Source organism: Numida meleagris, chromosome 2 (genome assembly GCF_002078875.1).
Source record: "Numida meleagris isolate 19003 breed g44 Domestic line chromosome 2, NumMel1.0, whole genome shotgun sequence".
In the NCBI taxonomy this organism is placed as follows: domain Eukaryota; kingdom Metazoa; phylum Chordata; class Aves; order Galliformes; family Numididae; genus Numida; species Numida meleagris.
The window spans coordinates 58,132,517-58,151,626 of record NC_034410.1 but is presented as its reverse complement, the minus strand read 5'-3'; the positions used below and the strand labels follow the sequence as shown (position 1 = coordinate 58,151,626).

The 19,110-nt window shown below is 37.3% G+C and overlaps 1 protein-coding gene across 2 annotated transcripts in view; it reads right to left on the bottom strand.

Annotated features, from left to right (window-relative positions):
- DEK (DEK proto-oncogene) overlaps positions 1,612–19,110 on the bottom strand; it is a 17,735-nt gene continuing 236 nt past the window's right edge. Inside the window, exons 1-11 of one of the 2 annotated variants that reach the window (XM_021388690.1) lie at positions 19,082–19,104; positions 18,010–18,156; positions 16,104–16,205; positions 15,491–15,600; positions 11,889–11,983; positions 11,275–11,395; positions 10,356–10,538; positions 7,097–7,229; positions 5,365–5,513; positions 4,112–4,180; positions 1,612–3,273 (exon numbers count right to left, since the gene is read on the bottom strand). In XM_021388690.1, the coding sequence (XP_021244365.1) occupies positions 3,262–3,273; positions 4,112–4,180; positions 5,365–5,513; positions 7,097–7,229; positions 10,356–10,538; positions 11,275–11,395; positions 11,889–11,983; positions 15,491–15,600; positions 16,104–16,205; positions 18,010–18,145 (1,110 nt within the window). In that variant the 5' untranslated portion in view covers positions 18,146–18,156; positions 19,082–19,104 and the 3' untranslated portion in view covers positions 1,612–3,261. Of the gene's footprint in view, positions 3,274–4,111; positions 4,181–5,364; positions 5,514–7,096; positions 7,230–10,355; positions 10,539–11,274; positions 11,396–11,888; positions 11,984–15,490; positions 15,601–16,103; positions 16,206–18,009; positions 18,157–19,081; positions 19,105–19,110 lie in introns of those variants that run through there. The other variant, XM_021388691.1, reaches the window with a different exon arrangement.

Below are 19,110 nucleotides of genomic sequence, written 5' to 3'. Positions count from 1 at the left end.
AGCATTGATTTTACTAAGTTTCTTATTGCAAGGTTCCATGCAAAATGTTCTGGTACCTTATAGATTTTCCACTGCTAAAATAAAAGTAATAGAAATAAAAAGTGAAAACGTTCCTGAGATGATTGCTTTTTTCATCTGGCTCAGTAGAAGCTACTTGATTATAGTCAACTCAAACAGGGGGTTGGACCACATATCCTCCTCTATTCCAACCTGAACTATTCTGCAATTCTGCAATACATTTGCCATACAACTTCCTGATCTGAAAAAAAGAATAATTAAATCTACCCAAGCAGTCATGAGCTACCTTCTCTCTGAAACAGCAAAAGATCTGATAAACCTCCCCGGAAGTGCCATGCTGACTGCTAAAGGCAGTATTTCACTATTAAGCACTGAGCTCTGACAAGTTTATTTTTAAGCCCTGTTTAGCGGTGGCTACTCTAAATTCAGGCACACGTGCCTGAGCAATATACCACGGGTAACCCCAGAACTCCAACCCAGCCCTTTGCCTGAAGACATGTAACACCCTCCCTGCCCCAAATTTCTACTCTTCCCCCCCAGGCCTGTCCAGAATCTCTCTCCTACAGGACCCATGCACTCCAAGCACCAAGATCGCTCATGAAAACAGCTGCTTATGTAAGCAAGTCATTCAGGTTAATGTACGTGTTTTTGCAGGTCACCAACCAAAACACCAAAAACCAATGACTCAAGTAAACAAATGAACCAAGTACACTGGCATGTAGCAATTAGGCTGTAAGCAAATAAATCAAGAAGTTAGACTGCTTTTTGCTAGACTACGAGAAATCTTGAACCTTTTTCAAGGTATATGCCTTAAACATACTATTCTGTTAACTTCTGTGCCATTTTGTTTTCAATTTAGTGCTCTGATCAGCTATGTTTTACATCCAATAGCATCAGGAAAAACAGATTTTTTTGATGTACCTTTTGGTATTGTCTTGCAGCCTTCCATACAGTGACTTCCATACAGAGTATCAGCTGCAGCTAGATTGGAATGGATTAGCTGAGAAATACTTCAGACATTTCTTCTCAGCCAAGAACTACACTTAGATGCAATTAAGAGATTTAAACACAATCTTTGACTGTTGCCAAGTCCATTTCCATTCCATCATCACAATTCCAAAATAGCAAGTAATGCACGTACACAATAAATAGAAGTACTCTGTCCTTCTGTAAGCAATTTACACTGTAAGAGATGTTTATACTTGGAAGTCATTTGCCTTAAAAACACTTCCTGACCCCCAAAATGAACACTGACTGGTATATTAAAATCCCACAAGAAAGTTAAGTGATTTAAATTATTATTATTATTAAAAATCCACGTGAAAAAATTAACAAAACTTGACACAAGTAACTTAACAGTTTTAGGTGGGACTGCTAGTGGAAGTGGAAACCCCTAGTGTTTTTAATTATTTAAAGTTCACAAAGCAATCTTCAGGCTCAAATATTTCAGAGGAAAAAAAATTAAATGACAGAACATATAATTTTATATCCTGCTGCAAAGACAGGCCCTTCAGCAAAAATCTTCTAAGTAGGGAAGCCTGTTGAATTAGGCTCAGGTAGTTTCTACCAAACGAGATGAAGACAACAGCCTTGTTTCTGTATAATTATTTTTACTATACATTTAAGCAAACGTACCATCAACATTGGTTTACATTTTTGTGAAAGACATTTATTGAATAAAAAACCCCGTTACATTCAGCCTTATTATAAATGATTACACGCAAAGAAAGTCAAAGTGTGTGATGGCTAAGTAGTCTAAATGGCTGAACATTTTCAGAATTTAGATTACTTACGAACACTTATTTCCCAACTGTACAACAATAAAATGCAAAAATATGCTTTGTCTTTCCATTAATACTGTAGTCCGAGGGATTCTTTGCTTTTGGCATCAATGGCAGCCCACACTTCAGCATCTGCTATTAGTTCATACTGTTAAGCGTAGGACTCCCCATATTAGCTACAATGTATTTGGAGAACAGAAACCCAAACAGCAGAAACACAAAGGCAAAGAGTTCACTTTGATCCAAAAAGCTGTGGGTCAAAGTTCAAGACTGCAGACTAACAAGTACCAGCACGCATGCAGAGGCACCAAGGCTGAGGTTCAGAAGAGTGCTCCCACACAAAACAGAGATCAACCACGTACTTAGTAACACCCGATTCAGAAACCCCACCGGGGGCTTCCAAAGCTATCGAACCTCCTAACTGTACACCATGGATATCCACTTCTGAGACGTCAGGCCATCAAGTCAAGACATTAAAAGGTTTTTTTGCAAAGTGAGATTTGAAAAAGAAAAACTTCCTATAGTCTTTACAGGGATTTTATTTATAAGGTCAAGCCATTGAAACAAATGTATCTGTAGTCTTTGTACAAAATTAAACACTGAAAAGCTTAAGTATAAAACTACAGTTTCATTTCTGTACAAGATGGGAAAAACATTGTAAAACCTCTACTCATTTGCAGGTCAGTGAACTTCTGCATCTCGCTTTCCACCACAGCCTCACTGCTGAACACTGACATTTCATGTCATAAATCCTCTAATAAGATAAGATTAAAAAACTGATTTGCACAAAAGAAATCTGAAATAACTTTATATACACAACAGAAAGCCTTTTAAAAGTACAAAAATAATATCTATATGCCAATTAGTTACCATGCTTTGACGATTCCAAGTGCCTAAACATGCAAGACAGTAATGAAGATCTAGAATAATTCCGCGTCTGTAGAATGTATCGGACTATGAAAGACATGAACATGCGATTAACTCCTGTTGTTTTCTGAATGGATACAGATTCCAATTTTTTTTTAAACCAATAATGCAGTATTCCAGTCTCTGCATGTATATCCACAGATAAACAGCTTTCACCTTGATTTTTAAATCTTCTGCAAGTTAGTAACGCAGACTAAAAAGCCGTGATGGTTCTAATGAATCTAATGATTCAAAGCAACCCAGGATGTACAATAACCATAAAAAAGGGAACACTTATTACCATGCACAAAACTTAAGAATGTTCAACTAAAACGTGCATCAAATGCATGTTTTGTTGGTTTTTTTTTTTTGCTTTCTTTAAAAAAAAAAAAAGATACACACCACGATTTACATTAACACTCTTAGCATTAGATCAGCAGAATCAGTTCTGACTAAATACCACAAGGGTAAGACACATTCCTTTTGCTGGTGCCTATCAAATCTTCAAATCCATGGAAACAAAATCAGGAATCTTCAATTTCCCAGTCAAATCAGATCATGAAATCAACTGAAATGAGAAGTGTATTAGTTTTCTCCTTTCTCTAAATCAACCTACGACGTACATACTGCCTCTCCTTCTGCAGACTATCAAGAAAATGCACTCAACTTTCGCTGTCATGAAAGCCCAAGAACATCCCCTTCAGCAGACTGATTGCCCTTATGTCTTTGTTGGTAACAACACATGCACATGTACGCACAGCACATAGATAGAACTATTTTCTAGACAGTCATGTATCATTTCAACACCTGCAAATGAACCCATGAGAAAAAAAGAAAAACTCATAGGCAGCTTTATAACTGTGTTCTCAGTGAATAGGGGCAAATACAGAGAAAAGCTCTCTCGTTGGCAGAGCCTTCCAGTCTACAAAGCTTATACAACCAGTGTGTTGTTATCAGTGACCCCGGTCAGTGCATGATTTACAAACCAACTCGCAGCCAAAGCTGCAATTGGAAGAAAACACAGCTTTCAGAGTCAAAAGTCATCAAAAATTATGAGAACTCTAATTTTAGTTCTGCTTACCCCAGAAACTCAAAGTAGCAATGACATGCTAAGAAAACAAGTCTGAACCGGTTATTTTAGGAAGAGGAACAGAGAAAAAACCCAGCAACCACAAAACAAAATAACAAAATGATAACCAACAAAACCACTCAACACACCCCATATAAAGGCAGCAAAAAAAAAAAAAAAAAAGGGCAAAAAAAGCCAGTATTCACCATTATCAAAATAATGAGGTTTGGGATGCTCCCAATACTACACAGGAGCCTACTGCAACTGGTGTAAAACTATGTTATGCCAATTTCTAATAGACTTGGAGAAATATCTTTCTAAACAATAAAGTCTTTACCTCTTTGACTGTTTCTTTAATGAAGTCCTTTCTGTCAGATAAGTCATAACTAGGATAATTCTCATACACCTAGAAAAACAGAATAAATACAGCCTTGAGTTACTTCCATTTAATGTACTCTATGAATAGAAGCTTAAATAAGATTAGAGCAAAAAGCAGTGTTATACTTCTAGTATTACAAAACTGTCGGAACTCCCTCTTTTAATTACAGAAGATTACATTTATTTTCCTGTCCTTACTTTGACCATGAAATTTAAATAAATTTATGTTTTTTTTTTTTATGTTTGGTCACTGACTAAATTGGTACTGTCAATACATCAACAAATTGGAATGCCTAACTGGCTACGTCAAGCAAATGAAGAATACTCCAGAGTTTGTCTTACATGCTTTGTAAGCAGACAGATACCCTCTTAAAAAAATAAATCGAAATGAAACCTCAGTGCCTATTTATTTTTTTGGTAATAAGTGGAATTATCACCTTCCAAGTCACCAATATAAGCGTCAATATATTTAAGTGCTGTTCTACAATTATTCTTTGGTTAACCACCATGAAAGAGAAGTGAAGGGATATCAAAGTAAAAAAACAACAACAACAAAATAAACAACCAATGAATGTCAATATCGACAACGAATGCAGAACATTTTATTCCAGCTCACCAAATTTCAGACTTATTCTACTGTAGAAAGTGACAAGGTAACAGCGTTGTCTGTGTTGTGGTCACTTTTCCCTTTTCCATCCACACTCCCTCCTGGCTCCTGTCCTGAAGCTCCACGGCTTCTTTGCACAACTCATACAACTCACTATCTCAGCCAAAAACTATTCACTTATTCTGGGAGGGCAGCATTCAACAGACTCAAAGAATACAGGAAGAGCAAGAGCAAGGCGAGCAGGAGAAATGTACACAGAGCAGAGCACAGTCCTCCCCTTTTGACAGCAAAAATCTGCTGCACCGTCTCAACAGCTCTAATATTTGCACCTTAATACACAGCAGTTGCTTTGAAGGTAACAGCGCTACTTTCCATGTAGCTATTTTTGACTTAGAGATTTTCATTCTCATATGGAACATTCAGCATCGCATACCTTAAGATTAAAGCTCTCCTGGTAGTAGCTGTTAGTAAATACAACAAGGCAAAACCATTTTGTTTCGGAAATGCTGTGCAGAGTGTAAGCCATAGTTTACAAAACAAGATGACAAAAGTCAACTTACAGACAACTCACTGTCCCTCCAAAGACTGCAAAATCGTTTGCTTACCTCCTTGCAGATTTGTTTCATTGTGACTTCCTCCAAATTTGCATTGGCCAACAATTTCTTGACAGTTTCCTTAATTTCTTCATCCGTAGGTGGTTTCTTCAGCTTTTTAATTAAAGGTTCATTATCTGAACTATCCTCAGATTCGCTTTCTAAATACGAAGAATAATTCAGATTGTGATAAAAGATTTTAAACTTGCTTGCATTCTGTCTCCAAAACAAAAGCTATCAGAACATTTGATGCAGATGTTCACCCTCAAAATGGATATCTTGCCAGAACATTGTTTCATAAAGTTAATGCTATCAGTGTTACACTTACTTAACTTATACATCCGCATCACTGTTCGTAAACTATCGGTTTACAAATCAATACATACTCTAGAAAGTATGGATTACATTCATCTACCAAACAAAAATAAAAGCAAACCAACAACATTCATGACAGCAACTCAAAACAGAGGCATTACTGCCCTAAAACAGTACTTATTTGCTTTAAAAAGGAGTTTAGATTTCTTTTCCCAGCGGTGCTGCTCATCAGGGTCTGGTCATTTTGCAGTGCTGTAATACCTAACATGACATTGGAAACACCATGCCAAAAAACAAGGAGAACCATAAAGGAAATTAAGTGAAAAGGCACAAGACAGTCCTATAATCTTTTCCCGCAGTACAATACTGAGACTGAGTGACTCCAGCACACTGTCAGAGCCTCTATTCTCAGACAAGATGCCGATAAGTCCAGATAACGAGTTTTCAGAAAGCCCTACTTAATATTTCAAGTTTTGTACTGTGGACATACACTCAAAATAGAAATGCAGTAGGAGTAAATAAGAAACTAAGCATAGACTATATAACACACGTATACACAAAGCACATACATAACATTATACATATATTGTGAGCGTAAAATGAAGTGCACATACACACAGTCAAACACATTAGTACCATCAGCAAACTGAAAAATATTAAGTTCAGCACAGGCTACCTAGCTGCTGTAGAAGGCTGTGAAAGAAGCTGAGCATAATTTTTTTATCCAAGAACTGTTGCTTTCCTTAACTCACTGACAAATTCAGTAGTTAGTTTGAATTGATTTCTTTGGGAAAGCACACATACGCTTGTGCTGGCATTAAATGAACTAGGCTTGTAGTACATGGAGATATGCTGGATTAATAATGCATACTGCAGCTGGGACAGCTTTTGAACTCCAAAAGGGTCAGAGAATTTAAGGCTATAAGGAACCTCCGGAGATCATTTGGCTGAAGCTCCTTCTCAGAACAGGGCCAGTGTAGAGTGGGTTGCTCTACACTACATACATGTATTTGTCAGATGTAAGGAAAACAAGAGCAACAAGATGCACAAAGAAGACATATCTGTGTTGTGAATATCAAGCTGCTGAATAGGAGACAGTAAGTTGGACATATATACTACAGAATCAATTATAAGACTTACGTAAAGTTTAACAGATCTTCATTATGTTCTTACAACAGAAGACAGAACTAGGCTGATACTTCAGATGTACAGATATAAAGACATACATGCATATGTAACAAATTATATAAAAGTATACCCAAATCAAAATATGGTTTTTCAAAAATTACCACTGCAAGGAAAGAAACATCAAATCCATAATTCAGCAAGCTCCATTTTCCTTCACAATTAGATAAAGAAGCCTGTCTTCTAATAAGCATCCCCGTTGAGCTACAAGACCACATACAATAGAAGATGCAAAGCCATTTACCTTTTCTAGAACTGTTCTGATTCTTTTTAGTAGTGCTGCTATCTGCCTTCTTGACATTAGCACCCTTCACAGTTTTCTTGGGTTTGGAAGTCACCTTTTTAGATCTTTCTCTCTTAGATGCTCTTCTAGGGGGCTATAAAGAAGAAAATGGAAGATTAGAATGGTGGTTTCTACCCGAACAATCCATACTCCTCTTAAGCAACGGAAATCATCCCTTCTGTCAATACAAACTGCATCAATGAAAGTAATACATTTTACTAGCAATATCTATCTCTAAACCAGGGTGAAAACACTCATATTCTAATGAATTTCACATTGTCCCTCTACATAGACTCAAACTAGAACCTTCTGATTATGTTCATAGTTCAGCTGTACTGCACCCTTCCATTTGTAGTTAGTTATCATGGAATGGTTTGGGTTTGAGGGAACCTTAAAAACCACCTGGTTTTAGTCCTCCCTGCCATGGGCAGATGCCTTTCACTAGATCAGGTTGCTCAAAGCTACAGTTACTTATAATTAGCTTAAACATTTCTAAAAGACATAGTGTGCTGTGTTCAATGATTTCTAGACGCTATAGTTCACTAGGACTACAAACAGCAAGTTCTTTTAGTACCAGCTGAGGAGAAATATATTAGCTAGTCCGTTGGCTGCTTATTGCAGCTAGTAAACTCAAAAAAATACTGCATTAAGTTACCACCACCAGAGAAAAATCAGGAACATTAATTCATACTGTGTGCATACACGTTCATCGCTTTGTTGGCACAAACTAAATGTGTGCTTAACACAATCTTTATATAGTACTTCTGATAAGGCTTTTGAAAAATGCCCTCAGAACTATAAAATTTTGACCAGGATACAACCATACTTTAGAGAAGGAACATTATGAAACAAAACAACTAACAGTAGCCGCCAAATTCATGATTGTAATTTAAATTTTAAATGACTGCATAGTCACCTGAGCAAATTATTACACAGTAACATCTAAATTAGTTCACACACCTTTTAACTACTTCTTCCATTAGTATCTGGTACAACCCCTGAAACTAGTATTCACAGAATCCTAAGTTTTCCACCAAGGAAAACTTGGAAAAGACCTGCAAGATCATCCAGTCCAAACACCCACCTATCACCAATAGTTCTCACTAAACCATGTCCCTCAACACAACGTTTAAATTCAATAAAATAGAATATATTTCTTTATACTGGCTCACTCACAGTTGCAACTGTAGCCGTACAATTAAAAAACAGTGTTAAGTGAAGTGAGACATTCCCTGCTTAAAAATCAGAAAATACACTCAAGAATCACCCCAAACCTAACTCAACTTTCATGGTTTCTAACTTTTCAGTTTTGAAGTTTCTGTTAAAGCTCCATCCTTAGCTACAAAATCAGAGGTTAAAACCAGTGCTCATACTGAAGCTTCTAAAAAATTATGCTCCCTCCGCACACAGAAGCATTTCAGGTATCTTTTCCTTCCAGGTATAAAAGATTAAAAAACCAAACCAACCAACCAACAACAAAATCCTGTTGCAATCAAGAGAAGCTCATAACTACTTCAGCCCAAGATTCTAAAAGAGCAGGGGAAACACAACCTGTAGTATGTTGAAGGGTACCACAAACCTAGCATTTTTTTCTTTTTAATGGTATAACCTTAAAGCTCTGCAAAGGCAGACATTTTCTACTTCAGCATTTCCTATATTCAAACTAAACTGACATAATAGTGTTCTTGTGGTAATAACACTTTTATTCCATGCAAGTCAGCTTCAACTTCCAAAGACTTCAGTGTACTCAGCTACTGCCTGGCAGCCATCTAACTCCTCCTGCCTTTTGAAAGAAGGCAAAGACGACCCAGTTAGATCAACAGGGTTTACTATTTTTTCTTTAAATAGCTGAATTACTGAAAAAGTTTCTAAAAGCAGACTCCTGGCTCTGAAAGCCATGTTCCTTTCCTCACAGCAGGAAGACTGTACTGCTGAAGAGATTAACAAACATAAAATTATCTTCTAGTATTTTGCCCTCTTTTGACTCACTATTTATTTGTGGGAAAAGAAAAATGCAAATTCAGAATTATGTTTGTTTTAAGGAGATGCAAAGAATTTCCTCGAATCTTCTCTTTAAATTAACATGAGCACCTCTGAAAGTTACAGTGTTTGCATAAATGGTTTAAGTTACATACATCAGCTTTTCTATAGCTAAGACTACTTACTTAGTCTGCTACTCTTGCACTTCAACAGAGGGAATGCAACCCAAATAAATAATGGTCTCAGTTTGGAGCTAAAGGCTATGTAGCCCACATAAATAATTTCCTTTGACACCAATTAACTAATTGCTGTTTGTTGTATGGCTTCGACTACGGCTAAAAAGGAAGTCCCACTGAAAACAAAATATAGGGTAAGATGGAGCCTGTAGCTCCCTCTCATTTCTTTCTTTCACACTTCAGACATATGGACAAAACCAGTGGCACTTGTACCAGCTCTACTCGTTTTGTGTCTATTCCGTTAACTATGTACAGGACTGAAACTGAATGCAGAGGGAAGGTATCTTGAATTTAAAGTTAATTTCTCTGCTGTCATAGAGGACTGAAATAAGTTTCAAAGAAAATACAGAAGAACAGCAAATAGCAAGAACACTCTGCAAAATGCAGGGATCTTTGTAAGGCTGCTTGTTTTATTGCCTCCTTCAGCTTTGTGACCTACGGAATCCCAAAATAGAGATTAGAACAAAAGATCCAGAAGAAATGTGGAACCAAGATCAGAAAAACAGGCAGCTAGCTAAGTCAGGGTCCCGTACTCAATTCAAAATTAACTCCTGGGTATCCAGTCAAATCCTACACATACAGATACAAATAGAGATATACTCTCACTGGAAAAGATACTGAGAACTTATTATTTAAATGAAGATTACATTAATAAAACCTTCACAAAGTGATGTAAGAATCCCATCAATTACACTTCAAATTCTGACTGCTCCAAACTGCCAAATAGCAAATGGTTTTGCAAGGTGTAGAAACAAAAATCAGAACCTTTGCATTATCTTATTAATTCTCTAACCTTATTGCACTAAGAAATCAAGATCTCTCTTAGAAATGTAAGATGCGTTCCCTTTTCAACATTTTTTTAAACCATTAATTTAGGAAAACATCAATTACCTCACCAATCTTGCATGTTCCATGAGTCAACAATTGATAACAATCACACTGTGAAACTGCAGAGAAAAGTTTTTAGCCCTACGGCAAAAAAACAACGTAAGACCTCTCATTACCTCCTCTTCACTTTCTTTCTCTTCCGAAGAGTCATCCTTTTCCTTCTTTTCATCCTCCTCACTGCTAGATTCATCTGACAAGATCTCTGGACACTTGGTGCGTTTTGTTTTTCTCGTTGTTCCAGTGCTACTGCGTTCTTTTTTGCCTCCTTTGCTTGGTGTTTTCTTGGACTTTGGCAATGGCTGAAAGACAATGATATATGTTATTTACAAAGGAACACAAAAGAGAATTTTAAAGAAAAACATGAATTCCTTCAAATGATGTGAGAAAACAGGAAGTACAGAGGTCTGCATCATCATAAAAAACAGCCCAATTGTACACGTTACTCTCATACCATAACACTTTGTGGTAAGAAGAAATTCAAAGAACAGGGATAAATCAGAGTAAAATGAAACTGAATTTCACTTTTAAGCTAAGCATCCCATCTACTCCCCTAACGAAAGAAATCTTTCACAGTTCGGGATTAGGGAAGCACGAATAAATAATTTAGAAGGAACATTTTACGCTACCCATAAAGGTAAACTTTTTATTTTAGCATCAAATTAGCTGACAACTCTTTAGGTCATACAAAACTGCTTTTTGTTGTCACTCAGTACTATCAGCATCCCTAAGGTAGCGTGGTGTCTTTGTTCCTACTACTTCTCAGTGTTTGCTGCAAATAAACTAAGTCTCCTGAGCAACAGTCTAGCTAGTTAAGTATCGCTTTTAGATTAAAAACCGAATGCCATTTAGTGATTCTACTGCGTCTATTCTCTTCCACTCACCCACAATGTAGATGCTGCTTACTGGGATTTGGGAATGGCTGTCCCTAATTAGCTCACGTATTAATCACAAATTCTGCTCAGTGCTTTACAGCATGGAGACAGCTGCATTTTCACCAGGACAGAGTTCTTAAGACAAGCATAATCTGTCTCTCACCTTGCCTGAAGATTTTGGATGCATTAAGAAGTTTAAGATTCTGGTTACCAGCTCACTGTTGACTCCTGATCTTTCCAAATCAAGAACTTCACAGATACTTTTCAACATTGCATTTCTGAATCTGTAGAGAGTAGAAAAAGGAAGAGAAAAAACAACGTATCTAGTATCACATCATAAACAATAGTATCACAACAACTGATTTATGCCTGATTTATTATGACTAGATTTACTGCTTTTTATTGTTTTCAAACCCTTTCAGAACAGTTACAACCAATCCGCAGCATCTGCTTCTGTTAATACAGAAGTAGCTTACGTGGAGAAACAGTGCAAAGAAAAAAACCACCAACAAAAAAAAAACATTGATTAGTAACACTAAATGCTACAGATCATTACATTTATTTGACAACAATTCTAGGAATAATGCTGTGCTCTTAATGTACAATAAGCAAAAAATGAGTTTTGATTCTGAAGGAGAAAGGTTTTAAGGTACAGAGAGATGAAAGCTTGCATCACAAATGGAGCGTAACGTAAATTTTGTAAAAAAAAACAACTTTGAAAATAAAAAATGGTACAGCACGAGTCAGCCTATATTAAGTAGCAATGGAGATCATTACTTTTTTAACATTTCCTCCTTTTTTTTGTATTGGTCACTTCCTTTTTCAAATGGAAACCCGCTGAACTGACCCACATTCTTCTTCAGGGAAGCAACCTAGAATAGAACACAGATTAACTTTTATTACATGCAGCTTGAAGGACTTCATCCAATTATGTTTAACTGTTTATAGAGGAAAAATCTGTTCTAGCTTGTAGCTTACTGTTGATGAAAACTACCTATTTAAAAAAAAAACAATGAAAATTTCCTTATACAGTTTATGCCTATAGTTATCTCATGAGCGATAAACTAAAACTTGATTACTGTCATCTTGGTAATTTAATTTCTTTTAATAACTTACACAGTAAAAATCACCTGCGACTTTGAGCTTATAAATAATACAGTCCACGCTAACTATGTTTGTATGACTATGATCACAGGAAGCCTGTTGTTTACTTTCTACCATACAGTTTGCTACAGAATAGTAATTTTTCAGTATATGACCTGCTAGAGCTGATTAGCTTTACTTGCTCCTTAAATTCTTACATAGGATCACGACTGCATTTTTGAAGCTCTTCATCTGCACGATCGATTTTTGTATTGACGTACCATCCAGTTTAGAAGGTTGGCCACTAAACCTTCAGAGTGAACAGGACCAAGCTTTCACCGTAACAGACAGCCCTTATAATGAGAAAATCACTCCCACCTACAACCAAGGATCAAGATCCTTAGTTTTTTTCATCTCTTCTTAACAAAAAAGTTTAAAAGAATCCCAAAATGTTATTCTTCTGAGATATTTCTAACATTATCAAGTACGATCTGGAATCACTTTTAATAATTTTACAGATCTTCTTTCTGGTGCTTCTCCATTAGTTTAAAATTTTACCAATGCTAAGCTCCTTTTCTCAAGACGATTATCTTTGCCCAGTACCTACAGAAGATTTGCAGATGGTATCAGCACGTTTTATTAAAAAATGTTAACTACTTTCGGAAGCACGTACGGAATGTGCACACAGAACAACATCTGAGTTTCATGATCTTAAATAGCATTCTGAGATCCCTACAATTCTGTTTAAATATGGTTTTGGATGAAATCATACTGATATTTCTAAATGGTACGTATTTATAAACAAATATATTCACTTACATTTTAGCTCAGAGGCACAGCTTTCACAGGAATTAATGGAAATATAGCCAATCTTTAGAGTATCCAAATATTAGAATTTTCTGGGACTAGGAATATTTTTTATAAAAATTGCTGCAATCAAACCACAAATTCAATGTTAAAAGTTCTGTAGAATACCAACTCTTGTCAATGACAGGGCATACTTTGCACTAGAAGATAAGACTCTAACACAAGGTTCTAACCTAATTAGTGATTATTATTTTAGGTTAGAACACAAGTGCTACTTTAAAGGTTTAGAAACAGAATAGGTACAGTTTCTTGAGAAACTTTCCATGATCAAAAATGAAGATGAATAGAATCCTGTCATATCACAGTATGCTTTCCCGCTATCTCGGTCACTTTAATGTATGATGCTACTTGATTTCCCCAAGCAAGAGGTCTCAGAGGAGTAACAGAACTTTGCAGGAAACCAGACGACCACCCAAATAATATGTCAAGTGCAATTATTTGTTATCAAGGAACTATGACAGCAGGAGTCTATGTAAGCTCAAAAACAGCACAAAAAATGTTGCTTATTATGTGGACTGTCTGTGTATAAGATAGAAAATTATTTGTACTTGTATTTACTTGTAGAAAAACTGAAGCTAAAATAAACTATTTTATCTTAAGTAAGGCAAGCTACACATAATCAGAACAAACCAGGTAAATGCAAGCATGTTTGGGGAACTTGCTGGTGAGCAGAACTTTGTAAAGCCATCTGAACCCATGCAACCACATCAATACTGCACAAGGCAGAGATTGTTCAGGTGAATTCCTGCAGAACACCATGTTTTGGGCAGTAGGAACGTGGACAGCTACAGAAAGTAATGAGGGTGACCTAAGGACTCAGACCACTGGGACACTAGAGCAATATTCTTTAACAGCTAGAAGGATTCTCCAACAAGTCTACATCCAAAATGGGAGCGTACCGCAGAGTGGGATGGAATTGCACCTAAGTAAGCAGCATGGGATACAGTCAGAGTTGCATTTCGATTGCAGTTCTAACTAATAATCGTATAAGAGTGTTAAATATCAGTTTACAATCATATAATTTTGCACATAAATATGAAACTTCTAATAGTCACGTGTCTGTCAGTTGCTCATGTTAATAAATAATTTACTTAGCAGCTGATAGTAACAGTATTACTGAGCTGTTAGTTTCTTAGTAACACACTGCATAACCAATAAACTTTATAGTCTCCTAAATCAATTACAACTCAGATCTGTAAGCTATGGTGGGAGAGAGAGGTACTGAGAATCCCTACCAGAAGATGATACAAAAGCATCACTAGTTTCATAAATGGATGCAGTTTCACAACTTGCACTAAAAATCTAGTTAGATCATAAAGTTACATGGTTCTGTCATTCTACCTTTCCTATCAAAATCATGAAATTCTACTACGAAACAATCCAGAAGGTCATCAACATCTGTACACAGAGCCAGAAATACTTTGTTTATTGCCACACCAAATCAATACCACAATTCACAGAAATAGATTTTAATGAGTATATACTCTTCTTTCTCATTAATACTTAAGATAACAAAACTTCACTTTGTCATTTAAATAATCATTGCATTTGCAGCAGTGGTTTCAGACATTATAACTAGTACCTGTACTTGTACTACTCAGTTCTCAATTTCTGTGCTGTTTAAGTTTCCAAAACACAGTAGGAGCTTTATTTTTAAGTGTACTGAAATGATAACGTTTAATCTGCCTTAAGTTCTCTATATCCATTTCATTCCTACTAGCAGAGAGGATGGGCCAGATACATTCTGAAATTAAGAATTAAAAAATTAAGGCATGATCTATGGTACACAACGGGCTCTAAGACATATTTGCCATTATGGATCGAGTTTGATCCTTGGATATAAGAGAGAGCATATCCATTTTTAATTAATATTTTAGTTCAGCCTTATTTTAGATAAACATGACAAAATCACAAATTAAGATTCTGCATATTACTGTAATTTTACTTTCTATTGTTTTGTGTACACTAAAGGAGAAAATGACTAGGTAGGTGGCAATGTAGTGAAACCCACTAATACAGGTACTAAGCAATAAACTGAAAAACAAAGACACAGCTGTATTCCAAGTAACTGTACAAGGAATATTTTGACTATAATCTGTAAGCTAGCAGTTTTAGCATGTAAGCCATAAATTATTTCCTATTCATTCACAAAAAGTGATCACTAACCTCTCTCTTTGGAGTGGAGAGGGAGGGGGAAATCTACATTCAAATAGGCTTACAATTCAGAATAGAGTTCTCAGTTTAGAGAAATTAGAATTACGGGCTTGAGTAACTACTCCTTTAACAGTAGTTTTCTAGAGTACTTTGTAATAAATGACACTTAAGTAGATCTACACGCGTAAATGCAAAAGAAAACAACACTTATAGTATAAACTTTTTCACCATGCATGAGAATTAATAGATATACAAAATAGATTTTAAGTTCTCACAGTGCCTGGCCTGTTGTAGAGGAGTTTGTGCAGGTTCCGAAGTTCATCTGTCTTCTTTTTACTCAAAAAGAATTGTATCCTTTCAATTTCACAAAGTTTTTGTCCTTTTCCTGAAACAAACAAAAAAAGCCACACTCCTATTAACCCATGTGTTTACAAGTTCTAATACTCACCTACCTCTATATTCTATCTATATATTTTTAATGCAAAGAAGTTATTTCTGCAAGCATCAGACATTATAATAGCTCAAGCGTTAGGTAGGTCTTTCCCAGTTAAGTAGGCACTGCTAATGTTTTTTTTTTTCCTTACTTGATATTACCTGTAACAGGGCTAACAGACTCAGCATTTCTTTTTATTCTACATGTTCCAACAATAGTGGTAGCTAGATACTGACGAGCCTATTCGAAGTTTAAACACTGTATAACTCCCATGGTTTAATGTGACCGTTTAGCATAAAAGGTAGTTTTCATGTAATTGTAAAAGCCTTACTGTTTTGAAACGTACAATGATTCTGTTAAGTTAGGTCCCACCTACAAGTGAACAACTTGATCTTTTGAGTGGTTTCATCTTCATTTCCAACACCCGTAATTCTTACATGAAAGGACAAACTTACCTGGTGTAATTGTAAAAGGTTCCTTTTGTAATGAGGACACTTGCATGGTCAACCTGTCTACCTTCTTTTTCTCCCTTTTTCCTTCAACAATGAGACTCTTTTCTGCAAAATACAGTTTTTTAAACATAGGTTTTTTTCATTATATCAGCAATTCCACTGAAGTGATAGGCGATACAACTCTGAATCATTGCAATGGCAAAACAAAAAAAGATAACAACATAACCAAGTATTACGATGCTTTCAAAACTTTGGCTAAAAGGTCAATAGGATTTTACAGAGCCGTAGATCTGAGTCTCTGGTTCTTAACTACAAGTCCTACACCCAACCTACCCTTGAAGGGGGAGACTGGACATTTCCTAAAGGTAACTTCGTCTCACAATGGAGATGGCATTTCCATGCATTTTCAGAAATCCAGCCTTTTCTCTTGAAAAGAGTACTTCCGTACTTTCTAAGGTACGGAACAGACATTATTTGCAGTCTCATTCTGTCCCCTGCCCCAGCCCCTAGGTGCACAGCTCTACTCCAGTTCTTTACGGGAGAACTAACAAATGGGCAAAGGGAGAATCCAGCTTGCTTGCAGCCTTTCTGTTCCCACTACTGGAACGGAGGACGCAACAGTACCCTACCAGTAGAAAACGCGGATATATAGGGATAGTAGGACTGTACTGAACCGCACAGGGACATGCTGTGCAGTAACAGCACTAACACCTTCAAAACTATTCCAAATAATTTCAAATAATCCTTAGTCCTTTTAGTGAAGGGAATCTGTTCACAGTAGGAAGGTTGAAACTAGATGATCTTTAAGGCACCTTCCAACCCAAACCATTCTATGAATATGTTTAGACTGCCTTAATTGATATATCATCTTGTATAGCTACTTCAACAATACTATATCAAGAGAAAAACTTCATGGTTTCACAAACCTAAACATCTCATAGTAAAATACTTGACCTTATAGCACGTATCACGCTTTCCTTAGCAGATAGCGTTATTCTGGCCTTAACATAGAAAAGTAGCTTTATAACATGTATGAACATTAAACTGGACATGTATCTGGTGAGAACACAGGAAAACATGCTTGTGAATAAACAAGAAACAGCTGTTTGTATAAACTGAATTCAAATTACTCTATTGTTCCTCAAACAGCATAATCTTTCTACTACTTCTTCTAAAGACAAAGCTTTGCTCCTTTAGAACAAGAACCCAAGATGATTAGTGACACAATTTTCACTAGTTATATTGCAGCTCTATTTACACAGATGCTTTCATTTGCAAAATAGTTGCCTAGAGATTTAATACCAGCAGTTTTGCACAGTAATTTTTTCATCACATCTTCTAATCCTCGACTACCCTCTTCAGTTACATGATGCAACCTGCCTTGCTTGTCCCTATGATACTACCATGACTTTTATTGCTAAAATTAGTCACACAGAATTCCTTCACCGCTACAATTAAGTTTTGGTACCCAACAAAGTAATTACCAGTCATCAGGCAAATGATATCCGTATTATTCTAAAGCTATCCCACAGTTATTTTCACTTGCCTCTCTTCTGCAAGTGTTGCTGGCAAAAAAAAAAAAAATTAAGCTCAATTTTCAGATATGTTTTCATACAAATGATTTGATACAGGATGACACATGTTAAAATCTCCTAAAAGTTTCTCCAACAAGAAAAAATCCCTAGTGTATGAACCAAAAATGGTGGTAATTCCTTCACTGTTTCCTGAGGAACACAGTGTCATTGTTTCTAGTCTTGTCTGTTTTAGTCTACTGGGAAACGATTTATGACCCACGAGACAGTTGTACTGCAGAATCTTCTAACAATGATTGTACAATTAGCTGGCACCACATAAGAATGATTGCATTCAATAAGCTTAGCATTTTTTAAAGACAAATGAAGACGTGTACCCTTTTCTTCTTCTTCCTCTTCTTCCTCCTCTTCATCTTCCTCACTTTCCTCAGCTTTGTTTTCAGCCTCAGGTTGTTTCTCATCTGCTTTGTCAGATGACATTGTGTCTTCTTTAGAGGAAGCAACAGAAGACATGGTGTATGGCTCTGTAGAAAGCAGTAGGTAAACCCCTAAGAATACAGCACGCTTGCAGAAGTAATGTCACAGTGCTCCAGTTGTGATTGTTCACAGGTTTGAAAACACGAACCGGAACACTCTGGATATACACAGTACACAACATTCTTCAGAAGCTGTCACTCATTCCACAACCAGCCTGGTTAAGAACCACTTAAGAGGTTATCAGCACTTTCCACACAGCAGTTCTCAAGCCTCGTGAAACACTCAGAAACACCCACCCAAAGCAGCTAGTGCTATGTCTACCAAGAACCGTAAAGCTTTAAGACACCACAGCTTCAGCGCACCGTATTTCTGATCATAGTCAACGAGGCGCACAACTTTCCTGATTCCTGGGTTATCTAGATGGGAAACGGGAGTGGAAAGGCAGACAAAAAGAGCTAGGACAGTGGCAGCAAACAGGCGACGGGAACCGCGGGCTGCACTACCAAGGAGAAAAAGTTTACACAGAAAGCGTCTCTCGCAGGGTACGCGCAACAAAACCTTCCGATTTTTCTTGAAAAAAAAAAAAGCGAGCGCGCTGCCGCAAGCTGCCCTTCCCTCGCCTCACGGCGTGGAAGGAGGAAGAACAGAAAGTTGGGAACTCTCCGCCTTCGCAGCGCCCAGGCCGCTAAGAAGGGCTCGAGAGGGGCGAGAGCGCCGAGATCCGCTTCTCAGAGTTACACCGGGGATATTTTCGGCCAGGAAAGAGGAGAAAGGAGGGGCCCGTCCCGCCTCCGACACAGCCCCGCCACCGGCCCGTCCCGGCCCGCAGCCCGAAGGACGCGATGGCGCCGGGCAGCGCAGCAGGAGCGCGGCGGCCGCCCGCCCGAGGGCGCCTGGAGTCGCCCCCCCCACCCCGAGAAGAGAACGCGGCCGCTCGGCAGGGCCCGGTGTGGCCATGGCGGACGGACCCACCTCGTCTCGAGCCCCGGCTCCCGAGGCGG